The sequence below is a fragment of the Diabrotica virgifera genome, chromosome 2 (assembly GCF_917563875.1).
Source record: "Diabrotica virgifera virgifera chromosome 2, PGI_DIABVI_V3a".
Classification (NCBI taxonomy): domain Eukaryota; kingdom Metazoa; phylum Arthropoda; class Insecta; order Coleoptera; family Chrysomelidae; genus Diabrotica; species Diabrotica virgifera.
In genome coordinates this window covers 272,785,737-272,811,831 of record NC_065444.1, presented here as the reverse complement: position 1 = coordinate 272,811,831, position 26,095 = coordinate 272,785,737, and the positions used below count along the sequence as shown (strand labels likewise).

The following is a 26,095-nucleotide window of genomic DNA, read 5'->3' as shown; positions in this document are numbered from 1 at the left end:
TTTTTATTAACAAAATTTTCACCCCCCGAGAAGGGGTGGTATCCACCTCAAGGGTAAAAGGGCATTGGCAGCATATCACTTTTGTTTCTTGAGGTATCCTCTCTCTAACCACTCACCAATTTTCATGAAAATCGATTGAGGTTCACCAAAATCGGAGATAATACGACACCCCCATAGAACAAGGTTGTAACTCATTTTTAGCGATTTTACAGGAGAGGCAAAAAACTAAAACATGCATTTTTAAAAATTTGTAGCGAAATGATTAGACTCTTTTACACTAATGTGATGTGATAATTATATCATAATAAGGGATTACTGTGAGATGTATGCTTTGTAATTTTATTAGCTATTGAAAATATTGAGCTTGATTAAGATACAACCTTGAGATTAAACATGAGTATTCGTAGAAAAAGGTTGTAACTCACCTAACAACCATTTTACACTCTCCATGTTAATTATTTTTCCCGTTTAACTATTAAAAGGTTGTATGTTTTGAGTTATTTGCAATATAGCTAGGAGAAAATTAGTTTTTATGGTATATTTAAACACAGTTTACACAATTTTAATTGGAAATTATAAATTTTACAATAATGATAATATTCTATCACTATGAAAAAAACATGGTATAAAATATCTCAAATTTTTCGCATTTTTATTGCGTATCTGTAAATATTTAATTTTAAACCATTTTACTTTATTACTTTACTCTTTTACTATTAATATCTACTTCAAAATTAACATGTGTATCCTTAAATAGGTTAAAATTTAGAATTTGCTTTTGATTTATTTCAGTTCCTAATTTAGGCTTGCCTGGTGCTTTGGCATATCGTATCATGGTTATTCATTGGTATGGAGCATATACGACTTAATGTTTTTCCGTTTTTCTATAAGAGCATGCATTGAATCACACTCTTTTTGTGAATGTGCTATTTCAAAAAATACATGTGTAATGTTTGACAAAAAATACATGCATTGAATCATACTCTTTTTGTGAATGTGGTATTTCAAAAAATACATGTGTAATGTTAATATTAAACTTTTTCACTACATGGAAGTACGTAGCAAATACTATTCTGTACGTATTTTGTCCACCGCAACTATCAAAAAGGAAAAAAAAGTCCGTAAATCCTTTTTTACTTTTATTTCGATAAATTGACTTATGATATGCACCATATGTTTGAATACTTTATAAATGAAACATACGAGCAACAAAGTTGTAACTCATTTAAAAACCTTGTTAATCGTCAAGTATAAAGAAAGTAAATATTTAACAAAGGAAGTATCCAGTTTTACTGCCTTTTTCACGCTAAAATGGCACACGTAAGACAATTTTTTTCAATGGAGTATTAGCCAAACTATTTTGAGAATTGAACTATGTCGTTTATATTGATGTGTGCGCAATTTTTTGCTGAATTCGCCTGTGTTGAAATCTGAAAAAAGATGTAACTAACTTGTGTTACAACCTTGTTCGATGGGGGTGTCGAATAATTGATTTTTACCTTCATACACCGTACTACTCGTTGTAACTGTAGAAACAAGGCTCCAAGCAAACTGTACATTTTCTATCAGAAACCCTATTAATAACCAAGAAATTGCTGTCTAATGGGACTGTACTGTTTACCGCGTTACTAAGAAATTGCCGCGAAAAAATTGTTTTAAACTTCAATTATCTGAACCGTTATCGAGCTTTTTAAGCTTATCGGCGTGAACGAGGATTCATTTTTTTCCTATCGGAAAGTTAATGGATGAATGATAGGTGAGTATTTTAATGCTGGTAAATTGTGTTTTCTTTTGTTGATTAATCGCAATCATTGTTGAATTATACGGTTTTTCACACGGCATCGTATTATAATACGTTCTTTTATATTTTTTTCAATGGATTTAAACGCTTATCAACTTTCTTCCATAAAATATTAGGGTTACGGATGAAAACATTAAAAAAAGCTAATTGTAAATTAACGTAAACTAATTATTGTTCTGTTCGAGGTAGGTCATGGATTCATAGTACATTTCACCATGATGAATATCTCACCAAAAGTCGCATATACAAACTACGGTATGGCAGTAAATAATATATGAAAACATATGTGAAAGCCCATTTGGTTTGAAAAATGGTATGGGTCCGTCCAAGAGATGCTTTATTCACAATATAAATATTGGTCCAAAAAATCTTGATCAGCAGAAGAATATCTTCGCATATTTTATAGATTATAAGAAGGCATTTGATAATGTAAACAATGACAAAGTGGTAAATCTGCTCAAACAAATTAGATTAGCTATATGGTAAAGCTATAAGAATTACCAAGAGCCAGTATTATAAAAAAAACAGCTCACATAACAGTCTGAAATATGACAAGATCGGATTATTCAAATTCTTAAAAAAGTCAAATAGGGGTGTACATATACTGTATACGCTGTAAATCTTCCGTAGAATAATATCCTGTATATATAATTCGTGCAGGAAGATCGTGCACTGATAATATATTCTTCCTTCAGCAGGTAATCAAAAAACGGAAGGCAAGGAATCGTATCTACCCACATATTCTGTAGATTTAAAGAAGGCATACGATACGGTTCCTTTCAAACTGTTTGAAAAAAAAACTGTTTCAAGCATTAACAAAAGTGGGTCTCAGTAGAGAGTATGTGGATGCTATTTCAAATATATACAAAAATGCAAGAAATGTTAAAGAAGGAAACTTTATATCTGAATGATTTCCAATAACAAAGAGGCTTAAACAAGGATGATGTCTCATCTCCGAACTTATTTAAAGTATATCTTCAATCATCGCTAGAGCACTGGAGGAAACAAATATCCGGAATGGGAGTAGACATAGACGGTGTTAAATGTCTAACAACTGTGTTTTTCGCAGATGATCAGATAGCCATAGCGAATGATGAGGTAGACATGGACTGCATGAAAGAATATGAAAAATGGGGTCTCAATATGAATATGTCAAAGACAGAGTATCTTAAAATAGAAGATCCAGAGTTAAAAATTAGAACCACAAAAACATATAAATACCTCGGATCTATAATATCTAAAGAAGGCACTACCAAAAAAGACGTCGAAAACAGAACGCAGCATACAAAAAAGCGGTAAACATTCTAAGCTCTCTACTATTATATGGGCTAAAGATGTTAGAACAACGAAATTGACAATCTATCGAACCTTGGTAGAGCCTATTATGACATGGAGCAGAAGTTTGGCAGATCACGAAAAAATATAGAAAAAAATAGGAGTAGTAGAATTGGATTATTTAAGGAGAGCGTGTGGTATATCCAAAAAAGATCACATCAGGAATGAAGATATTAGAAAGAGGACAAATACTGTTTATTCCAGTGTAGATAGAATTGAAACGAGACAACTAGTGTGGTATGGTCACATGAAACGAATGAATGAAGATAGATGGCCAAAGAAAGCTTTAAATTACATACAACAACAAAAAAGAAGAAGGGGAAGGCCTTCAGTTGCCTGGGAAGAAAATGTACGGCCATAATGAGAGATAGAGCCATCAAAGAAGACGAATGGATGGACAGAAAATGATGGCGATCGAAATGCGAAAGAGCGCTAAAAACTGTAGGAACCTCGCTTATAGATATAGATAGGTATAGTCCGTCCGCTATAACTTTGCCCATGCGGTACGATTCATTTTCAATCAAATTAAGTCAAAACAGAAAGTGAAACGTATACAAAATGTATATACACATCGACGTTCGTTTGAATTTATGTTTTGACTTAATTTGATTGAAAATGAATCGTACAGAAAGTGAAACGTATACAAAATGTATATACACATCGACGTTCGTTTGAATTTATGTTTTGACTTAATTTGATTGAAAATGAATCGTACCGCATGGGAAAAGTTATAGCGGACGGACTATATATAATTCGTTGTTTGATAACGAATAAGATTTAAAATGTTTAATAATTAGTATGTATTAAATTTTGCGTTAATGATAGAAACATCTGAAAATGTGATCTAGATCAAATTTATAGTTTAAAAATCCGCTAGCAACCTGTGATTTATATGCCATTGAAAGAATGTTAACCTTTCCCTTTAAAGCATTACCTAACGCATTAACTTTACGTTCGCCATAAACACAACAGTTTAGAAAGTGAAAGTGTTCGTTCATGTTGAAATAAATATCAACTAGTCGTTTAGCTGGTACCACGTAACGGTGGATGTAGTACTACAACTCAAGTAAAAAAATCTAAATGGCACTCTAAGCAAAAACACTTTAAAGAGCATTTGTTACAGTTCTTGCGATGATTTGCAATGCAAACTCTTTGTCTTTCCACCAAAACTTACTAAGTACATAGTTTAATAATTATTTAAACACCCATGGACCAGAATATACACACCGGCACAAAATTCCACCACCCTAAATTTTTGATTAAGTTTGACAATCTATAACTTTATTATTTGTACTCCGATTTTCAAGATTCTTGCATCAATTTGTAGGTAAATGTATTGGTGTCGTTTGTTATTATTCTGTGGAAAAATTGGAGGGTTGATTTTGTTTCATACTCCTTTCGTATTATCCTGGAGGTATTACTAAGGTTTTGTTTTTTGAATTATCCGAATATATCTTTTCTTGTAAGAGCTGTAAATGAAAACACTGCTTTGAAGGTTTATTTAATTAAACAAAACAAAACAAAATTAACAACAAAACAAAACAATTCAATAGCGAGTATGTCCACTTATTGCAGCAACGACTACTCGAAATCTGTTTAGCATCGAATAAAGATGTGTTATCATTGCCTGGGGAATAGCCCGATATTTCTCTATAGAGACATAACTGTACCAAATTTTCTGGATGCCTAGGATGACGGCGAATAGCTTTTTTAATTCATCTCATAAATGCTCAATAGGATTGAGATCTCGGCTGCATGCGGGCTATTCTAATCTTATCAATCTATTCTCTATTTTATGAGTCAATCAGTGTTTTTATTTACAAAAAATGGTACAGCTCTTACAAGAAAAGAGATACTCGAATAATTGAAAAAAAAATTTGAGTGATGCCTCACGGGGTAATATGACAGAACTATGAAACAAATTCAGCAATTCCATTTTTCCACAGAATTTTTTAAAATTAGGAAAAAATACAACGTTTCCATTCACCCCTGTATAATGACATGCAAGCAATTTTTTTGTTACCGGAATAATACCAAACGATATCAATACACGTACCTACAAACTGGTGCAAGAATCTTGAAAATCGGAGCACAAATAATAAAGTTATAAATTGTCAAACTTAATCAAAAATTTTGGGTGGCGGAATTTTGTGCCGGTGAGTGTAGAATATTTTGGAATTATGGTAAATATGTATAACATGATATGTTTAATGTTACCAGAACTTTTTTCTGGAAAGAAAATCTTATTTAACATGTTCTTAGTGACTAATTAAAAAAAATGAATCATTAAAATTTTTGGAATGGAAACAAAAAATAGGTTGACACTAAGTATTACTTGTGACGTCATATTTTAATGTTTTGTTAAATAAACAATAAAATTAATAGCGAGTATTCCCTCCAGGGAACTGCTTGTAACCGACTGGAATGCTCTGAATTATATCTCTGATATAGGCTTGAAGAATTGCATTCCATTTTTTCTGTGCTGCAATCCTTAGCTCTTCAGTGTCATAGGAACAGGATATCTGTTCCGAAGGCAAAATTTAAAAGTGTCTCACAAATGCTCGATGGTATTTAAATCCGGGCTATATGTTGGCCAATATACCAAAATGCCAAATGGTAAAACATGATCTTCCACATGAAATCCCAATCACCTCCACAAATTCGGTATGTCCTTCCGAAACAATTTCGCTCCATAGCATTATGCCACCACCACCAAAACTAACGCTCAGTATAAGGGTATAACTGGCATACCGTATCCCAACTTATTTTTATAGGAAGTTTTGTCAATCTGGCTTCCATAACTGAATTCTGGTCTCGTGTGTGAAAAAAAAAACATTTTTCCACTGCTCGATAGTAAAATTAACATAATGCATCCGAATAAAAACCTTGTAACATACATACAGTGCGCTGGAATAAGTGTTACTCCCCCGCTCCCCCCCCCTTATTAACTTAATTATTTCTCTTCAGGTGACAGGCAAAACTTTGATTTTTTTAAATAGGAAAGTAGATCATGTGATAGCTCATTTAAAAGCGTTTGATATACTGATTATAAAAATGTATAATACTTTAATCTTTTTTAAGAGCGTAAGCGCAAATTTTCGATCGAATTGTTTTTAAACGCATTCATTTTTTTCTAATCCTGAGAAAACTAATAAGTATTTTTGAAAAATTTAATGGCAGAATAAAAGATTACATTATTACCGAGGGCTGAAAGTCCCTTAGAATAAACAAAAATTTCTTTTGAATGATGTACTTATTTGAAATTAAAAATCCGACTAAATTTTCTTTTTTTTCACCTCTGTGACTTATTCAAATAATCATTAAAGAAGTTCTCAGGGACTTTTGACCCTCGATAATACTGTAATATTTCATTCTCGTTTAAATTTTTCAAAAATACTTATTAGTTTCCTCAGGATTCGAAAAAAATGAATTCATTTCAAAATAATTCGACCGAAATTTTGAGCCTACGGTCTCAAAAAGGATTAAAGTATTATACATTTTTGTAATCAGTCTTTCAAAAGCTTTTAAATGAGGTGTCACATGATGTACTTTCCCATTTAAAAAAATAGAAGTTATCACTGTCACTTGAAGAGGGACCGCGTAAAGTTCGAAACATTGATGCTATAATATACTATGATTATTTTAAAAATCGACCTGTCCGAGCGTTTTGCTTATGTGCTAAAAATAAATAAGTTAGTAGGGGGTGGGGGGTAACACTTATTCCAGCGCACTGTATAATTTAAAAATCTGCGAATAAAAGTACAACCAACATAAACTTAATTTCCAACATAAAACCAACATCAAATTTCTTATATTATAAAGAAAATTTTTTGCCTTTCTCTCTGTGGGGACCTAATTTAGACATTACGTATTTTTGACAACAAGAATTAATAATTATAACAAGAGAATATTTTAGAAATTTATATACTGAATATTTTAGAAATTTATAAAGCATGCAACAAGAAAACATTTTCAGAACCATAAGACGAATTTTTAATCAATGTTAGTTGTGTACTCTATTGGCTTTGTATGTATTGCATTATTGTGTAAATGTATTATGCTATGAGTATATTTGCAATATTTTGTTAAAAATTTGTAGATCCAAAGAATAAAAAAAGATAGAAAAAATATCAACAGCATCTGCCGCATCCCGCATTTAGATCTCCACCTTTTCCGGTCGGTCCATTCCTCCTCATTTATGGCTCTACCTCTCTTGTTCCTCTGATTCCTAATTTCCTTTCTAATGTTGGTCTTCCTCTCCTTCTATTCTATTCTTAAAATCTGTTTTGGTCATCGTTCGTCTTCCATTCGCAATACATGCCCGTACCATAGAAGTTGTTTGGATTCTATTGTATCTACGGTAATGTAAATCTTTTGTATTCTTCTTCTTATCTCTTCACTTGGGAAGTGATTCTGGATATCCTACACACTGTTCATAGATAGTGCATTTCTACCACTTCCAGTTTTTGTCTCTTTTATTGTTAGTTGCCAACATTCAGATCTGTACGTCAAAATTGGTTCTACAACCAACTTGTAGATTGCCATTTTTGTTCGTAAACTAATTTTAGGAGATCAAAGTAATGAAGTTATTGTTTGTATAACATTTCGTGTCTGTTGTATCTTCTGCTGATGTCCAGTTTCGATGTTCCTTTCTTCGTTATCATTGTCCCTGTCCCTATGTATTTAAATTCTTCGCATTTTTTTGTATCTTTAATCGAGAGTTGTGAATCTTTTTTCATCCATTATTCTAAGATATTTCGTTTTGTTAATGTTGATGGTGAGTCTCCAATTTTCGTATTCTCCGGCTAACTTTCGAATCATATAATCCATGTCCTCCTCATCGTATGACATAATTACTTAATCATCTGCGAAGAAAAGATTTGTTCTCTACTTGGTCCCAAAATCTATTCCCATCCCTGTGAATTTTCTCCTTCAGTTGTTTAATGCCTCCTGAATATAGAGCTTGAATAGCGTTGGGGATAAAGAACATCCTTGTCTCAAGCTTTTTGTGACAGGAAATGCGTCTGAAATTTTTATTCCAATTTTAACATCACTTTTTGCATTTATGTACATATTCGATATAGCGTTGATGTATGCATTACTTAGGCCTTCCTTCGTCAATATTTCAAACAGTTTTTTTAGTCCATGTGGTGAGACCGCTTCCGTCTGAAAAAATTTCTGAGTCGGTTTCTTTGTGGATTCCTATTCAAAAATGTTCCCTTTAAACAAATCTGAATGGTGCCGGGCGGAATTTTTGGGCAGAAATTGTTAAAACAATTTTTTAAACAAATATAAAAGATCACGTTTTTTGCTCTGAAACATTATATTTTTAGGTTTTTTCGGTCATTTTAAACTAGAAAGGTGTCTTGTAATTTTTCTTAAAAATTGATAGTTTTCGAGTTATAGGCGATTTAAAATCTAAAAAATGCGAAAATACGCATTTTCGAGGCTTAAAAACTCATATTTAAATTAGTGTTTTTGAGGTTGCCAGATACTTCATTAAAGTTTTTTAATTGTTAAATATGCGTGTTTATCCGATTTTTTTGCCGGTGCGGCGAGTTCTATTTCAAAAATCTCCTATTTTCCCCGAAAAATATTTTTTTTAGATTCTTTGAGATATTCTAAATAAAATAAGTTTCTTGACATTTAAAATAAAACAAGTAACCTAATAGTTTTAAAAGTATTAACGATTTAAAATCCGAAAAATGCATTTTTGGATTTTAAATCGTTTATAACTTTAAAACTGTTATTTTTTGAGAAAAATGCCAAGAAACTTATTTTATTTAGAATGTTCCAAAGAATTTAGAAAAAATATTTTTCGGAGGAAAATTGGAGATTTTTGAAATAGAGCGCGCCGCACCGGCAAAAAAATCGGATGGACATGCATATTTAACAATTAAAAAACAACGGTTAAAATTAAGGTTAGACGCAACCACTCTTCATAATCTTGAAGCTGAATGTTCAAACTTCAATTTAAGTATCTGGCAACCTCAAAAATACTAATTTAAATATAAGTTTTTAGGCCTCGAAAATGCGTATTTTCGCATTTTTCAGATGTTAAATCGCCTATAACTCGAAAACTATAAATTTTTGAGTAAGTTTACAAGATACCTTACTTGTTTAGAATGACCTACAAAACTTAAAAATACATGTTTCGGAGCAAAAAAAGGTGATCTTTTGTATTTGTTTAAACAATTTCTGCCCAAAAATTCCGCCCGGCACTCTTCAGATTTGTTAAAAGGGGACATTTTTGAATAAGACTTAACAAAGAGACCGAATCAGAAATTTTTCCAGACGGGAGCGGTCTCACCACATGGACTATTTCAAGGGTACTGTATCATAGGCCTTCTGTAAGTCAACGAACCCTAGATATCGATTCAATAATCATTTCAATTAGCTATTTTGTTCCGCTGCGCGCTGTATTTATTGTAAAGTTAAAAATTAAATCATACAAACTTTTTGTGTCCTAATCTCTTTGGATCTTCATACTAATAATGAAATATTGTCTAGACTAGAAATAGTCATTATTTTTTGTTGTTAATAAAAACTTCCGTTTGTCATTTCCAGGCCCTTAAAAGGAAAGAAGACGAAAGTGACAGGACGAGTGGCGTTTCGACCCCTCCAGGCTCAGTCTCCGGAGGCGATCGTAGTTGTTCTTCAAGTCAAGGTAAGTGCTCCTTCTTTTGTTTTCGGCGATGGTATTTGGTGTGCTCGCGGTTGCGACGTTGCCAAGTCGTCTTGTTTGGTATCGACTGTTGAGCGGTTAACGGAAAGTCATATTGGTATAGGTTGGGCCACATTACCGGTTTTTATCATAGAGTTTGGTGCATTTTATAGCGTTTTTTAGAAGATACGAATTTTATTAGATTAAAAGATGTTGCCAAGTTTTTTATCTTAAAAAAATTCGATCTTAAAAAAATATTTTAGAATTTCTGTTTCATGAAAAAATCGTTTCATTTATGTGAACAAGGAAAGAAATATTTAAATTCCTCAAATCTTCGTCAGACATTGCAATATTATTTATTTGTTCATCGAAGCTCGAAGCTCCATTAAAATATGAGTTAAATCACCATAAATTCCAGAGGTACAATTTTGAGTATTGGAAAGGATTGGCGTATTAGTGTTTAATGCTCTTATATATGTAGTTAGTTTATTTTCTGCTACTGAAAACAAAATTCACCATCTCTCTCCAGATTATTATTCGAAGAGAGTTTCAATAATTTTATCTATACGAAATAAACTTCAGTTGTGAGTGGATACATTGAAATCATATACAGAGAGGATCTAAATTATGGAATAACTTCATTTTCTCTAAAATGGACGACTTTTTACAATTTTTTGGCATATATTTCATACTAGTGACGTCATCCATCTGAGCGTGGTGACGTAATCGATGATTTTTTTAAAAGAAAATAGGGGTCATGTGGCACTTCATTTGAAACGGTGTTCAATTCTCTATACAGTAATATAAACATTAATATCATTATTTATACAGGGTGGCCAAAATAATAATTTTTGAATTAAATTCATTGACGAAAAAAGAAGAATGTATGCAATTTATTTAACTCAAAATACATTCTATCGCCGTCAGAAAATAGAAAAAAAAAAATGTTTATTTGGCAAATAAACATTGCTTTTCGCTTAAATTAAATGTTCAAACCGCAAAGAGGTAGGTGGGAGGCTGTTTGTGATTTAATTTAAGAGAAAAGAAATATTTTTTTCTATTTACTGACAACCGTACAATGTATTTTGTGTTAAATAAATTACATACATTCTTCTTTTTGCGTCAATTAATTTAATTCAAAAATTATTTTTTGGCCACCCTGTATAAATAATGATATTATCGTTTATATTACTGAATAGAGACTTGAACACCCTTTCAAATGAGGTGCCACACGACCCCTATTCCCATTTAAAAAATTCATTGATTACGTCATCACGCTCAGATGGATGACGTCACTAGTATGACATATATGCCAAACAATTGTAATTTAAAAATAAAAATCGACCTGTTTCAGGATTTTTCTCCAAAGTCGTCCATTTTAGAGAAAATGAATTTATTCCATAATTTAGATCCTCTCTGTATAGTCACATGTTTTATGAACATTTTCTTTTTTTATTTTCCCTGATATCTTTAAAAACAAAGAAAATGGATGGTTTTATTCTTCATGTGTTTTAACAGAAACAATAATAAATTAACAATAAAAGAATATGAGTTACCAAGACTTTAATTGGATGAAACATAATGTAAACTAACATTTCGTGTTTCCCCTTAACTTTTAATACCAGTAGTTCTGATCGACGCGCTTAAGCGCTGTTCGTAGACCAGGTGAGCAGTATGTACAGTGCAACATAAGAACGACGATATTGTTTAATGGAGGCTCTGTGATGTTTTGGAGTGGAATTGCTATGACAGCAAGAACGATGTCGTGTCTTTACGTGTAGGCTTGTTAAATAGCGAAAGGTACATTACAAAAATTTTGTTTCTTTACACACATTGTTCCTTTCGCACCTTATATAAGAAATAATTTCATCTTAATACTTGATTAACTATTTAGTGGGAAATAAGCCACAATTAAATTGAAAAAATAATTTTATTAACGTTTCGAAGCCCAAATCGGGTTTCGTTGTCAAAATACAAAATACTATTAAAATAAACAAAAATGTTGTTGCTAAGTAAAAAAAAATTCTAATAATTTATTTAATCTTACTCATTTATATTGGCAATTCAGACGTATATTATACATTTTAAAGTAGAAGACTTTAAAATGATATCGCCAATATTTATGAGTTGCGTTCCTGGGACGACTTTACTAAAAGATAGTTCATTCGATTACATGAAATCAATCCCAACTCAAGAATATCCGTCACAAAAATAATCATAGCATGTGATCTGTCTTTAAAAAGACAGACAAATGCAACGATGACAGTAAATTCTCGCGTTAGAGATTCCATAGTAAATCACGAGGGAAAACCAGGAAAAAACCTCGTGATACTATCCCGACATCGTAAGTATTTGGTTTTACATTTAATTTACTTTCAAAAAAAACTAATACCAAATTCTGACTTTAATATGTTTAAATTATAAATAATATTAATAATACATAGATCTACAATAAGTAATACTAAAATATAAAATTTGTACTAACTCGATATGTTATTGACTTACTAATCGTGGTATTTTCTTTCTATTGACTTCCTCTTTCCTAATCGTGGTATTTTCTTTCTATTGACTTCCTCTTTCAGTATGGGTAACCACATCCTACTGCATTCTACCGAGGAATTTGAGACACAATTGGTTTCATTTAGCGCAATTAGAGCCGCTTCTTTGATTTTTCTCTTTTTACTATCTGATTCTTTCAGGACTATACTTGAATCTCTCCACTGAACTCTATGTTCATTATCCCATGCGTGTTGACATATTTGAGATCTATCAAATTCTCTATTTTTAATATAAGACTGATGTTCACTTATTCTAACGTTTAATGGTCTTGATGTTTCACCTAAATAAAATTGTTCGCATTCACAAGGTATTTTATAAATGCAATTCTTTGTTCTTTCTTGTTCATTGTTAGGTTTAGTTTTAGATAGAATAGATCTCAATGTGTTTGTTTTGCAAATTCCTCGGTAGAATGCAGTAGGATGTGGTTACCCATACTGAAAGAGGAAGTCAATAGAAAGAAAATACCACGATTAGTAAGTCAATAACATATCGAGTTAGTACAAATTTTATATTTTAGTATTACTTATTGTAGATCTATGTATTATTAATATTATTTAAAATTTAAACATATTAAAGTCAGAATTTGGTATTAGTTTTTTTTTGAAATAAATTAAATGTAAGACCAAATACTTACGATGTCGGGATAGTATCACGAGGTTTTTTCCTGGTTTTCCCTCGTGATTTACTATGGAATCTCTAACGCGAGAATTTACTGTCATCGTTGCATTTGTTTGTCTTTTTAAAGACAGATCACATGCTATGATTTTTTTTGTGACGGATATTCTTGAGTTGGGATTGATTTCATGTAATCGAATGAACTATCTTTTAGTAAAGTCGTCCCAGGAACGCAACTCATAAATATTAGCGATATCATTTTAAAGTCTTCTACTTTAAAATGTATAATATACGTCTGAATTGCCAATATAAATGAGTCAGATTAAATAAATTATTAGAAGAATTTTTTTTACTTAGCAACAACATTTTTGTTTATTTTAATAGTATTTTGTATTGAAACCCGATTTGGGCTTCGAAACGTTAATAAAATTATTTTTTCAATTTAATTGTGGCTTATTTCCCACTAAATAGTTAATCATAAAAATGCCACAAGGAAATAGCTTCAGAACAACATTAATACTTGATAATGTAAGGTCTCGCGTATCGCGTGTCGTTACTGAATATTTAAATGAGTGAAATATTCAGGAATTCAATTGACCCTCTCACAGGCCAGACATGAATCCTATTGAACACATATGTGATATTGTCGGTAGACAATTAACACTTCGTCAGCCCCTTCCTGTTTCCCTGCAGGATATTGAAACTATGGTTATTGTGAAGCAGTTATTAGAAGTAGAGGGGAAACACACGATATTAATTAAGGTTAGTTTGCTTCTTTTTTTTTAAGTTTTGTTAACTGTGGTTTTTTATTGTTAATTTAGTAGTGCTTCATTTAAAATACATGTTAAAGCATAAAACCGTCTAATTACTTCATTTTTAAAGATATTAGAGAAATTAAAAAACAAAATGTTCACAAAACATGAGACTACAACATACTTGAAAAATATACCCACCCTTGTACCTTGTCCTCTCTGCAAGGTGTCTCAAACTTAACATAAGAATAACGTTTTTTTTGCGTTCAGTATAACCACAGAAGATAAGTTTAAGTAAACCTTTGCCAACAGTGTAAATACCAAAGAAAATTTTTAAATAATAAAAAAATTGCGGAGTCCGTTAATTTGTTCACTTTTGTAGTCGCAAAATTTCGCGCCAATATGTTTTATGTAAATAAGTATCTAACTAATAAGTATTTTTGAAAAATTTAAACGCAGAATGAAATATTGCATTGTTACCGAGGGCTCAAAGTTCCTAACAACTTCTATAATACGGTTATTGTGGGTCAAAGGACACAGCGGAATTATGGGTAATGAACTCGTAGATTCCTTAGCGAAGCAGGCTCTAAAAGAAGGGACATATTATTGACTACAAATTAATGTACACCTGAAGAAATTAAAAATATTAGCACTAATATATATAAAATAATCTGGAGCAAAGAATTTGAGGAAATTAAAAAAGGTATGTACTATAAAGAAATTCAATGTACAATACCATCAAGACCATGGTTTGCAATGACAACTCTTCCAAAATACGCAGTGAGACAAATATGCCGTTTAAGATTTAACCATGCATTGATTCCAACATATCTACATAAAATTAATTTAAGAGACAATCCATATTGTCAATGTGGAGAAATAGGTGATGCTGAACATATGATTTTAAATTGCCCTCTAATGCAAATAAATATAAATATTTATTTATTTATTTATTTATTTATTTATTTAACCTCCTTTAATACACAAAATAATTGTTATTACATTAAAAGAGTGCTTACTACTGCTAAAAACTCATTCCTATATTAAGTACTAAACCTAAACAGAATAGAACATGTAAAAAAACACACTACAAATACGTCTAGACAAATAATTACATCTAAATACAAATAAATACATCTAAATACAAATAAATACATCTAAATAAAATTTTACGACAACTTTTGTATACTAGAAATTTGTTTCAGAAGCAACTTTTATTTGTTTCACAGAAGAATTAAAAAAGTCTATATCACAGTTAATTATCATATGGTTACATTCTTCTAACATCTTATTTATGGGTGAACAATCAGTCTTATTAGTTGAGAACAGTCGTTTGTTATTAATTCTTAAATGTGTTTTTGGAACATGAAATTTAATACTATTTATAAAAAAGCAATCTTTATATTTAATGTGATTTAAAACATAGTATATAAAAAGGGCTGAATATGTTTATAAGTAAATTAAGTTGTAAAAATATAACACACCCAATAATATATTATCACAAATTAATAATACAGAATTAATGCAATTATTTATAGAACATATTAAAAATATAAAAATCAAATTATAAAGTAACTAACGTAAAGACCGAAATTAAAATCTATTATAATATATAAATAAACCTGTGTTTTTGCCTGATGTGGTATTCCCACTGACCAGTGGTCATTCCTTATAAAGTATGTAGAATAAGTAGGATAGAAAATGTTAAGAAGATAGGTATAGAAAAATATATTGTAAAATAAATGAGCAAAATTGGTGAATCGGCGAATGAGCCTTGAAGGGCCCGTAGTCATACAACTCCAAGGAAAAAAAACTTCTATAATGTTTATTTTAATAAGTTACAGATATAAAAAAAGAAAAAAATTAGTGTGATTTTTAATTTCAAATATCTCATTCAAAACAAACTTTTTGGTTATGGTAAGGAAGTTTCGGCCCTCGCTAATAATGTAATCTTTCATTCTGCGTTTAAATTTTTCAAAAATACTTATTAGTTTTCTCAGAATTCGAAAAAAAAAATGAACGCAGTTAAAACATATTGGCGCCAAATTTTGCGCCTACGCCCTTAATAAAATCAACATTTTTGTGGAAGTATGAGTATAGTTTGAAGAGTGACCTATTTTCGATTCTATAGGTATCTGCTGGTTAGTATTAGCATAATCCCTAACACGATATTGAATCTTATCACTTTTATCATTTGAAAAATATTTGATTAGAGCGTCTGTAGTATATTAGTGTTTGATGTGCTTATTTATATTTACTCAGCCGCAGCCGTATAGTTTTTATTTGCAACGAAATAATTGCAAAACATAAATACAGTGCGCTGGAATAAGTATTACCCCCCTTACTAACTTATTTATTTTTAGCACATAAGCAAAACGCTCGGACAGGTCGATTTTTAAAATAATCGTAGTATATTATAGGATCAATGTTTCGAACTTTACGCTGTCCCTCTTCAGGTGACAGTGATAACTTTGATTTTTTTTAAATGGGAAAGTACATCATGTGACACCTCATTTAAAAGCTTTTGAAATACTGATTACAAAAATGTATGTATAATACTTTAATCCTTTTTGAGACCGTAGACGCAAAATTTCGGTCGAATTATTTTGAAATGTATTCATTTTTTCTTGAATCCTGAGAAAACTAGTAAGTATTTTTCAAAAATTTAAACGCAGAATGAAATATTACAATATTATCGAGGGTCAAAAGTCCCTTAGATCTTCTATAATGATTATTTTAATAAGTCACAGGGGTGAAAAAAAAACGAAAATTTAGTAGGATTTTTAATTTCAAATATATCATTCAAAAGACATTTTTGTTTATTCTAAGGGACTTTCAGCCCTCGGTAATAATGTAATCTTTTATTCTGCGTTTAAATATTTCAAAAATACTTATTAATGCGTTTATAAACAGTTCGATCGAAATTTTGCGACTACGCTCTTAAAAAGGATTAAAGTATTATACATTTTTGTAATCAGTATTTCAAGCGCTTTTAAATGAGCTATCACATGATGTACTTTCCCATTTAAAAAAAATCAAAGTTTTGCCTGGCACCTGAAGAGGGATCGCGTAAAGTTCGAAACATTGATGTTATAATATACTTTGATTATTTTAAAAATCGACCTGTCCCAGCGTTTTGCTTATGTGCTAGAAATAAATAAGTTATTAAGGGGGGGGGTAACACTTATTCCAGCGCACTGTATAAGTGCATGAATACATTAAAAAACCTTGGTTAAACCACTTTTAGTCGCGTTCAATTCGTTTATAAAACGAGAGAATTCTAGTAATCACAGAAATTCTGCGCGACTTGGCAACACTACGCGGTGCACTCGAGTGGTTTAACCGGAGAGATGTTTGCGCTTACGTTTAGCGTACAAAACTTACTCAGTAACATAACGACGGATCTGGTGGAATAACGCAGTCGTGGATTATCTGGTTTTTACGTCGCGAACTCGGTTGTTTCCGAATTTTTTTTTTCCGTTTTAGGAGTAAAGATTATGTCGGCTATTGATAAATTCTCGCGCTTATCTTGAACGATAACGATGCGTCATTGTTTGCTGGAAATCGATAAGGTAGTGTTACCTGCGCCAAACGAGCAACATGAGCACGTTGCCTAAAATTCGCGTAAAAACGCGCGGAAATAAGTTCATAATCAAAGCTGACACCTTACCGAAATCGAAAAACTCGGCAGTGATATCCCTCGCCCGTTCCCAAGAACTAAAACCTCCCCCACACCCGATCATCAAGAACAACAACAAAAAAGCATCTGTCAACAACAACAACAATACGATTCTCAAATATTCAGGTTAGAGAGTGCTTTTTTTTATTTAGTTTTAGTAAAAATCAGCTGCGTTTGTGTATATTTTTCGGTAGCGTGACGTGAGATTTAAATATTCAAGGTAAACATGTGTGTATATGTATAAGAATACAAGCATCTTGTATCCTTACGATGAGCTGTTTACCATTTTGTATCGGAACGGAATAAACCAATAAACAAATGCTTTTATGTCTCCCCAAACACAATAATCGCAAGGGATAAAATCTGGCGTCTGTGGTGGCTAAACAACTTGACCGCCTCTTCCAATCCAATTGTCTTCGTAGTTCTATCTATCTAATCAGCCTTAAACGCCCATTCCTGGGCATGGGCATTCCTGTTAATCTCCATTATGGTCTCTATTCTGGGCGATCTGCATCCACTCCTTTCCTGCCGTTCCATTAAGGTCGTCCGTTCATCTCATCTATGATGGTCTTTCGTAGTTATTATCAACTACTTCGTACTTACTATCAAGAAAGTCTCGTACATTCCCGAAAGTAGGCTGCACCACCATCATGTAGAAACCTAATGGATTTGCCTAATACTTAGATGCATCTCATCTAACAAATCAGGTAAAATATTTTGCAGGAAATGTAAGTAATCAGCACCATTTAAACGAGAAGGCAATTTCACAGGTCCAAGTAGATAATTGTCAACTATTCCCATCCAGACGTTTATGTTAAACCTATGCTGATGCTTCAATTCTTGAACAACGTGGGTATTGTCACCAACACGTAAGAATAATAATGCGCATTATGTACATTAAAAATTCCATTTTTAGCGAATGAAAATCCGTCACAAAAAAAATGTATCTGAACAAATTTTCATTTTGAATTTTATAATTTTGTAACCATCTAGCTCTAGCGAATTCTAAATGAGCAGGAAAATCTCCTGGTAGAAAGGGTTGCACCTTTGTAGAATGAAAAAGATTATACATTTTCTTTGTGTAAGATCCCACACCCAATCTTAATTAAGAATAGCAACAAAAAAGCATCTATCATCATCAAAAACAATACGATTCTCAAATATGCAGGTTAGAGAGTGTTTTTTATTTAAGTTTTGTAGAGATCAGCTGCTTTTGTGTATATTTTTCGGTAGCATTACGTGAGTTTTAACTGTTCAAGGTAAACATGTGTGTAAGTTTTGTTTTATTCGAGCACAATAAACATGGAAAACACGTGAGTCACAAAAGGCGGTTTCAATTTGAGTAGATAAAGACTAATTAATGTTATTGGCTATTGTTAATGAGTGTTAAATGTCGAAAAGTGTTTGTATTGTACAGGTAGGTACATTAGGTACTTATCATTGAAAAACATTCGTCATCTTTTAACTAATTGTGACTTGTGACTGCGACTGTATTAATTCGGTTTTAACTCTAAAACAGTTGAATACGTTCTATTTCTTCTCAGTTCTAAAGTTTTAATCAAAAATGGATTAACATTTTCAATATGATAGAATAATGGGTTTTCCAACGCAATTACTTGAAAAATATGACGAGTTATTGTGAAACATGTAATAAAATTCATTAATTGTATATTTGTTACAGAAACAACATAATTATTTTAAAATTATACAATGAATTTTACGTATTCGTCAATGATTGTGTGCTCTACCTTCATTACTTCTCTAATGAGCTTGTTTGTTATCTCGTACTCTCCTGGATTTTTTTGCAGATATTTGTCAAATATCTCTGTGTTATAGTTTTCTTTTTGTTCTTTATTTACTACATACTTCATTGCTATACTTACTTCCAATAATTATGATACTATATATTCGTTGATGGTTTGTTTCCCATTCCTTCACATTTCCTTTTCTATATTTTTAATAATAATTGTCTCAGGTATATTTTGAAAAACGTAGACTACTCATTAGGGTGGAACGAAAAATTCGAACACATTATTTTTTATGGGGCTAGTGCGAAAAAGTTGTGTTTTGATGTATAATAAAACTGTAAGAAATCTTTTTTGTATTGGACCCTATCGTCAGGTTCCATATTAAATTTAAATTTTTGGGAATAACATAAAAAAAATAAAATTTTAAAAATTTATTTTTTTATCAGTTCTTTAAATCTAAATAATTGTTTTATGATACAATATAATACATTTTAAGATTGGTAGTCTGATTTTGTGTTAAAAAACGGCATATTTCTAGACTGCAACCTTGAATGAATAAAGCCATCCCTTGATTCTGGTCCACAAACAGCAGCTGATGCTTCAGTTTCTAACTTAGCAGTTCTTTCCTCGGATTTTGTATGACAAGGGCAGTTTAAGACCTCTATGTTGTTGTAATTCCCAGAATCAATCATATCCCTTACATCTTCATTGGAAATATGTTTTAGCAAAAGAGGAGCCGTAGCTTTGAATCCAGAAACAGAAATTAAGTCATTATCTGCAGCACTAAATCCTATTTGTTATTCAATAATTGTTAAATTTGTTGGCTAGCCCTTTATTGGCAAGATAACGAGATTATTTGAGTCTAATCTTGTTCTAGATTTAGGTTTTGGATCATCATTACTTATCTTTGTATTCAAGTTTATGTCCTTCTTTTTTGTTGTGATCACCTTAGTCTTTCTCTTTATTTATTTTTAACCCTCGCGCCACAAGTTATTTATACCATAAATTTCTATTATATTTTCCTCTTTCCTTAAACTCCTTTTCCGTTGACGTAATAATTTCAATGTCATCTGCAAAAATTCTAAAATGGACATCCTTTGTATGTTTATCTATACCCACATATATAAGCTTTTTTAGCTCCTTGAGGCTACATTTCCTTATTATATCATCTAAGTATGAGTATTATCATTAATTCTAAAAATATATGCCACATTTTATTTTTGGTAGCCTTTGTAAGCTCATATCTTTTATACGCATATCTCAAAATTACCGTCAAATGATAAAGTCCTTTGAATCATAAAGCTTTTTAATAACTTTTGTATCATCCTGCTTTCTAAACCACATTTAGCAAGTCATAAAAACGTTTGGCATTGTGTATTTATTTCGTTCACATAAACTTTCTACACCCTTTAATCTTCCATCAGAATTACACCATTTACTACAGAATAAAAGCTTTATTAAGCTATTCTCAAAACAAAAGTGTTACAGTACATCTACAATAATTGATGTATTTGAACTACTCAGTGATTTTTCAATTTTTTTCTTTAAGTAGTTATTTCTACATAAGTTTTCACACCATTTTTTCGGTCATCATTAAATCGTCTATGAAATATTTCCCCACGCTCACTGACCTTACTTTAGTTTATTCAACGTATGCTTTGTTTTTTATATTAATTATTTTATTGGCTTCATTAATTGTTAATATAAATAGACAGTAGGTTAATGATCCAAATCTGAATCTTAATTCGTGATTTAATTTTAAACTGTACGTTGTGTTTACTTCGTAGGGTATTCACCAGCCCATCACCATTACCTAAAAACAAAATTCCATATATGATTTAAAATTACTTGCTGCTTTACAGTTATTTAATTGTAGTGCTGATCTGCTCTTTTGGCAATGGTATGACATTTGAGCAAGTTATTTACTCCTGACATTAAAATTCGATGTTTCGACGAAGAACTGCAAAAAATTGGTCATATAAAAATATTGCTCGTATATGAAATCAATCAAACTCAACAATAAAAAACCTATCAGAAGTAGAATAACAACTCAGATTATAAATATAAGAAAGACTCCTCCAAGAATAATCAAAACGATCTCAAATATATACCATAACAACGCAATAAAAGTAGAAGAAAAACAGTCTTTAAGACCGAGATCTTTGCTATCCTGGTATGTGCTCAGGAAATAATAGATGTCTAATTTTTAATAGTAAAAAACTGTGTCATAGGTAACATCACGTCTATACTAAATTTACAATCAAGATGCAGTAGAAATAAACAAACCAAGACACGTTAAATGCTACTAGGAGCACTCCCGAAGCATAATTTACAATGTATATACATTGTAAATCCCAAATCATGATTTACAAAGTTTATACATTGTAAATTATGATTTGGGAGTGCTCCTAGTAGCATTTATCGTGTCTTGCTTTGTTTATTTCTACTGCATCTTGATTGTAAATTTAGTATAGAGTTAATTTTCAACTGTTGAAATGCGAAAACGTGCATTTTTTTTATACCTACCGGATGAAAAAATACGACTTTACGCCTCCAAAATTAGAAAATGCGGACTTGCTAAGGTGAAAAATATGAAGGTATGTAGTAAATAAAAAAATATGAAAAAAAAATTTTAAAAAACTCTTTTCTTTAGTTACGAGTGACTAAAATTAAAAATATTATAAAAAAATCAACCAAAAAGCAAAAAAAAAAATTGAAAAAATCTAACACATCCGTGAAAGAAAAGCGTGGCGCGTGTTCATCGAATAAACGGTTTTCGCCCCACGCTTTTCTTAACGAATGTGTTAGATTTTTTTAATTATTTTATTTTTTGCTTTTTAGTTGATTTTTTTTATATTTTTAATTTTAGTCTTTATTGTTTATTAATGAAGCATAACGTAAAAAATTAACGTAAAAAGTGAAATTATGTATTGTTCATATCATTAGCTATACAATCCGTAAAAGTTTCAAGTTTTTACATTGTCAAAAACAAGAGAATTTAAGCGTTTTCCATTAAAATCGTTTTTTTTTATTTAAACAATTAATAAACATGAAAAAAAATTTTTTCTACGAGCGTGCAAAAATGTCTACTTTCGCGCACGCATTTTAGTTTAGAAAGTTTCACTTTTCCGCACGCGTTTTACTTTTCCGCACGCGTGTTACTTTTCCGCACGCGGTTTTTACTTTTCCGCACGCGTGTTAATTTAGATGTTTCATTCAAAAAAAAAAAATCTCAAAAATTTAATTCACATGATATGACGTCTCAAAAAATATAATTTTTGATATCTTCGTAGTTTTATAGAATTACCACCACTTTAAGACGGTATTACTCAAGTTTGAACAGATCTATTACAGTTTTATAAGTGCTTTTTTAAAGCTTAGGATGTAGTCTTTAAAATGCACTAAATTATTTTACTTTAGAAATGAAATAAACTATCTATTTTTAAAAAAATTAAGAAAGATAACAAAATGTAATACAAAAACCGAAAATTACCAGCTAAAAAATGTTTATACAAAGTGATCAAAACTTTTTTCTGTAAAACTTACCTAAAATACATTTAATAATAAGCTTCAACAATAATAAATGTTCAGCAAAAAAATTTTTTTTTCATACAGTATGTCTGCGTAACTTGGAACCTATTGATAACTTTTTTATTATCAGTTTTACGAAAAAAAAGTTATTCTTAATAAGATACTCTGCATCGTATATAATCTAAGATGCAATCATCAAATATTACATTTAATTAATGTTATACGAGGTATGTCAAAAAATATGAATTTCACTCCAGAGTAAAGTACCTTTACATTTCACAATATCGAAAATTGTTATTAAGCAAAGTTGTTTGGAATTAAAAAATTTGTCTTAGTGTTCAATTACATCCCTCTGATTAAAATATTGTGAATAATAAAGGCACTTAACTCTTAAGAAAAATTCATATTTTTTACATACCTCGTATAAAATTAAAAAAGTTTGATATCTGATGGTTGTATCTCAGATTTTAGACCAGGGAGAGCATTTTATGAATAATAACTTTTTTCGTTAAAGTGATAATAAAATAGTTATCATAATTATTATAATAAAATGATGATGAGTATCCGTAATTTGAGAAAAAATTGAAAAAATTTTTTTTCGATTAGAATAATGTAATTGTATATTTAAACATAGTTTTTTATTATAGTATTTTAAACAACTTTTCATAATAGCATTTTTTGATATTTTGGAATACAAAGGTACTTTATTCTTTAACGAAATTCATATTTTTGACATAACTCGTATAAAATTGATAAAATTTGATATCTGATGGTTGAGTTTTATATTTTTGACTATCCAGAGCATTTTATGAAGAATACCTTTTTTTTCGTAAAATTGATAATAATAGCTATTTGTATAACAAGGGAGGAAAGTGTTACTTTTCCTCCCGAGAATGAAGTTTACTGCCCGACGCGTAGCGGAGGGCAGTAATCATTCAAGGGAGGAAAAGGCACTTTACTCCCATGTTATACATATGGTTTTTCCACCTTCCTCAAATAACAAGTCATTTTTCATTTTTACTTAATTTATTTATGTAACTAACAAACAAAATTTATTAGAACTAAAACTAACAAGTAGGTACAATATAACTGTCAACTGTCAAATATAAGTCAAATTATTAATGTAAACATTGTTAAATCAAAATAACAATTTACTGTTTTTTACCATTCTGCAAAATACAGGATGTTTTATAAATAAACGTTAAAATGTATAGATACTTCGTAATAGAAAATAGATATTGTACAGGGCGTCAATAAGTTATATTTCATGAATGAAATACCATGACGTCACTTTTACTTTTCCTCCCTAGGGAGGAAAAATATTTTCCTCCCTAGGGAGGAAAAGTACAACTTTGCTCCCTACAATCAGGTCCGGAAAAGTATACTTTCGGTAGAGGTAGGTGGAAAAAAAGTTTTCCATTGTGGTTCCTAGCTGCGCAGACATACTGTATAAGAACCTCTGTATAAGAATTTTCAAATTGCAATGTCAGATTCGGATTCAGCGTAATCAAAAACAAAATAGAAACATATTTGATCAAAGTAAAATGATGAATTTAACGATATTTTTAAAATTATTTATACAAAACAATTGTTATTGTTTAAACAATTATTAATAAACAATTAGCGGCCAAATCTGCGAGTAGAACTTTTTACTTTAACATGTATATAAACTAGCAAAAAAGTTTTAGAAAAATATAAGCTTGTTTGAATTTTTCCGAAACAATGCCTATTTTTGTTCTAATTGCACTGTTTATAGAGTTTATAGAGATGTGTGAGAAATCGTATTTAGTTTCCTGTTATTTATTACCTATTCAGAGTAGATAATCGGAGAAAATTATTTTGATAAATGGAATTACTTGATAGGCCGACACTACCCCATCATTAGCAGATAACATGAAAGAGCAACAAAGAATTACTGAACGATTGAACAATCAGTTGTAATTCTGAAGTTAACTTGAACTTGAAGAACATGAGATGTATAGGTTCACACAATTATTCACAACTAGAATAATAGAAAATAAATGTATTACAAAAGTTCTAATGCATAAATAATTATATAGATGTCTAGACATTAATTATGATAATAACATAGAAATTAAAGTACGTAGTAAATTTGTACTGAGAGGAAAATACCTAGAAAGATTTTGGGGCCATAAATGAAAATGGGCTATGGCTTCGAATACATCGTGAGATACATAAAAGCCAATAGACCAAGATGGACAGGCCACGTGGTACGGTGTGATGACGACATACTGATTAGTAATGTGTTTTGGGAAATTCCAGACTGTAGAAGATCGGCAGGACGGCCTAGGAAAAGGTAGAAAGATGCAGTCATAGAAAACCTGGAGAAGATGGAAGTGAGACCACGGGAAATAGTAGCACAGGATGGGTACCAATGGAAGACAATAGTAAACGCGGCCAAGACTCACGAAGAGTTGGAATGAGAGATGATGATAATATGGCTTCGAATATGGGTGCTTTGAATTATACCAGCTATACAAAGATACAGATATTGTGAAATTTCAAATGTTTAAATATCGAAATAGATATTTACTGTAATGATTGCGTGATTTAGACCAAAAAATGAACTAAATGAACCTGGTTCTCTTTGATTTGATTATAATAATTACTATCAGTTACTACCCTGTTTATACCTGTATATTTATCTATAATATTTACACTTGTTTGTCCACTATTGGCTTTTATTGGTATTAAGGGGATATCCTAGTGTAAAAATACGAAATTCATATACTTTTTTTGAAAATTTCTAAAATAAAAAGTACTATATCAATTGTTTTGAAAATTTGCATGAGCATAATTTATTATTTACATGTAAAACAATTTTCATAAAAAGATATTGAAAATTAAACGATTTATGCGCCATCTACTGGCACTGTGAAAATAAAAACATGGCCTCACTGCTGCAGTGATTTGGACTCAAGGGCGGATCCAGGACCGATTTTCGGGAGGGGCCATGAACGTTTTTTGGGTAGGAGTACAAGGGGGTCTGGGGGTAATTTTTAAAAATTAGAGTTACAATGGCGAGTTTTAAGGCACTTTTCACACACTTTTGAGGGCCATAAAGACATTCAAAACTTAACGTTATTAAAGTATTATTAAAGTCAGTACGGACTCCTACACATTTCTTCGGATACAAGTGCAGTTCTTGATTTTCACTAATTATTTTTATGTTCTCATAACCGTCAATGAACCTGACCAAGTCTTCACGAATGTTGTTATTGTGTATGTATCTCAAATTTAGAGGAAGCTATACGTCGTCGGTCGTTTCGTCAAATATGACAGAGTAATAATTTGCACTCTGAACCAGATTCATAATTTGTTCAATTATTTCTCCCCAACATGTTATCAATTTATTTTGAATGGTGCTACTAATGTATGTTGCTCAGGAAG

At 31.0% G+C, this 26,095-nt stretch overlaps 1 protein-coding gene across 7 annotated transcripts in view; it reads left to right on the top strand.

Moving 5' to 3' along the window:
• LOC126880627 (protein lap4-like) overlaps positions 1-26,095 on the top strand; it is a 506,864-nt gene that overhangs the window by 291,935 nt on the left and 188,834 nt on the right. For all 7 annotated transcript variants that reach the window (XR_007696657.1, XM_050644639.1, XM_050644640.1 and 4 more), the window contains one exon: positions 9,704-9,803. Coding sequence is in view for 6 of the 7 variants with exons in the window: in XM_050644639.1 (XP_050500596.1) it covers positions 9,704-9,803 (100 nt within the window). In the remaining variant the exon portion in view is untranslated. The remainder of the gene's footprint in view (positions 1-9,703; positions 9,804-26,095) is intronic.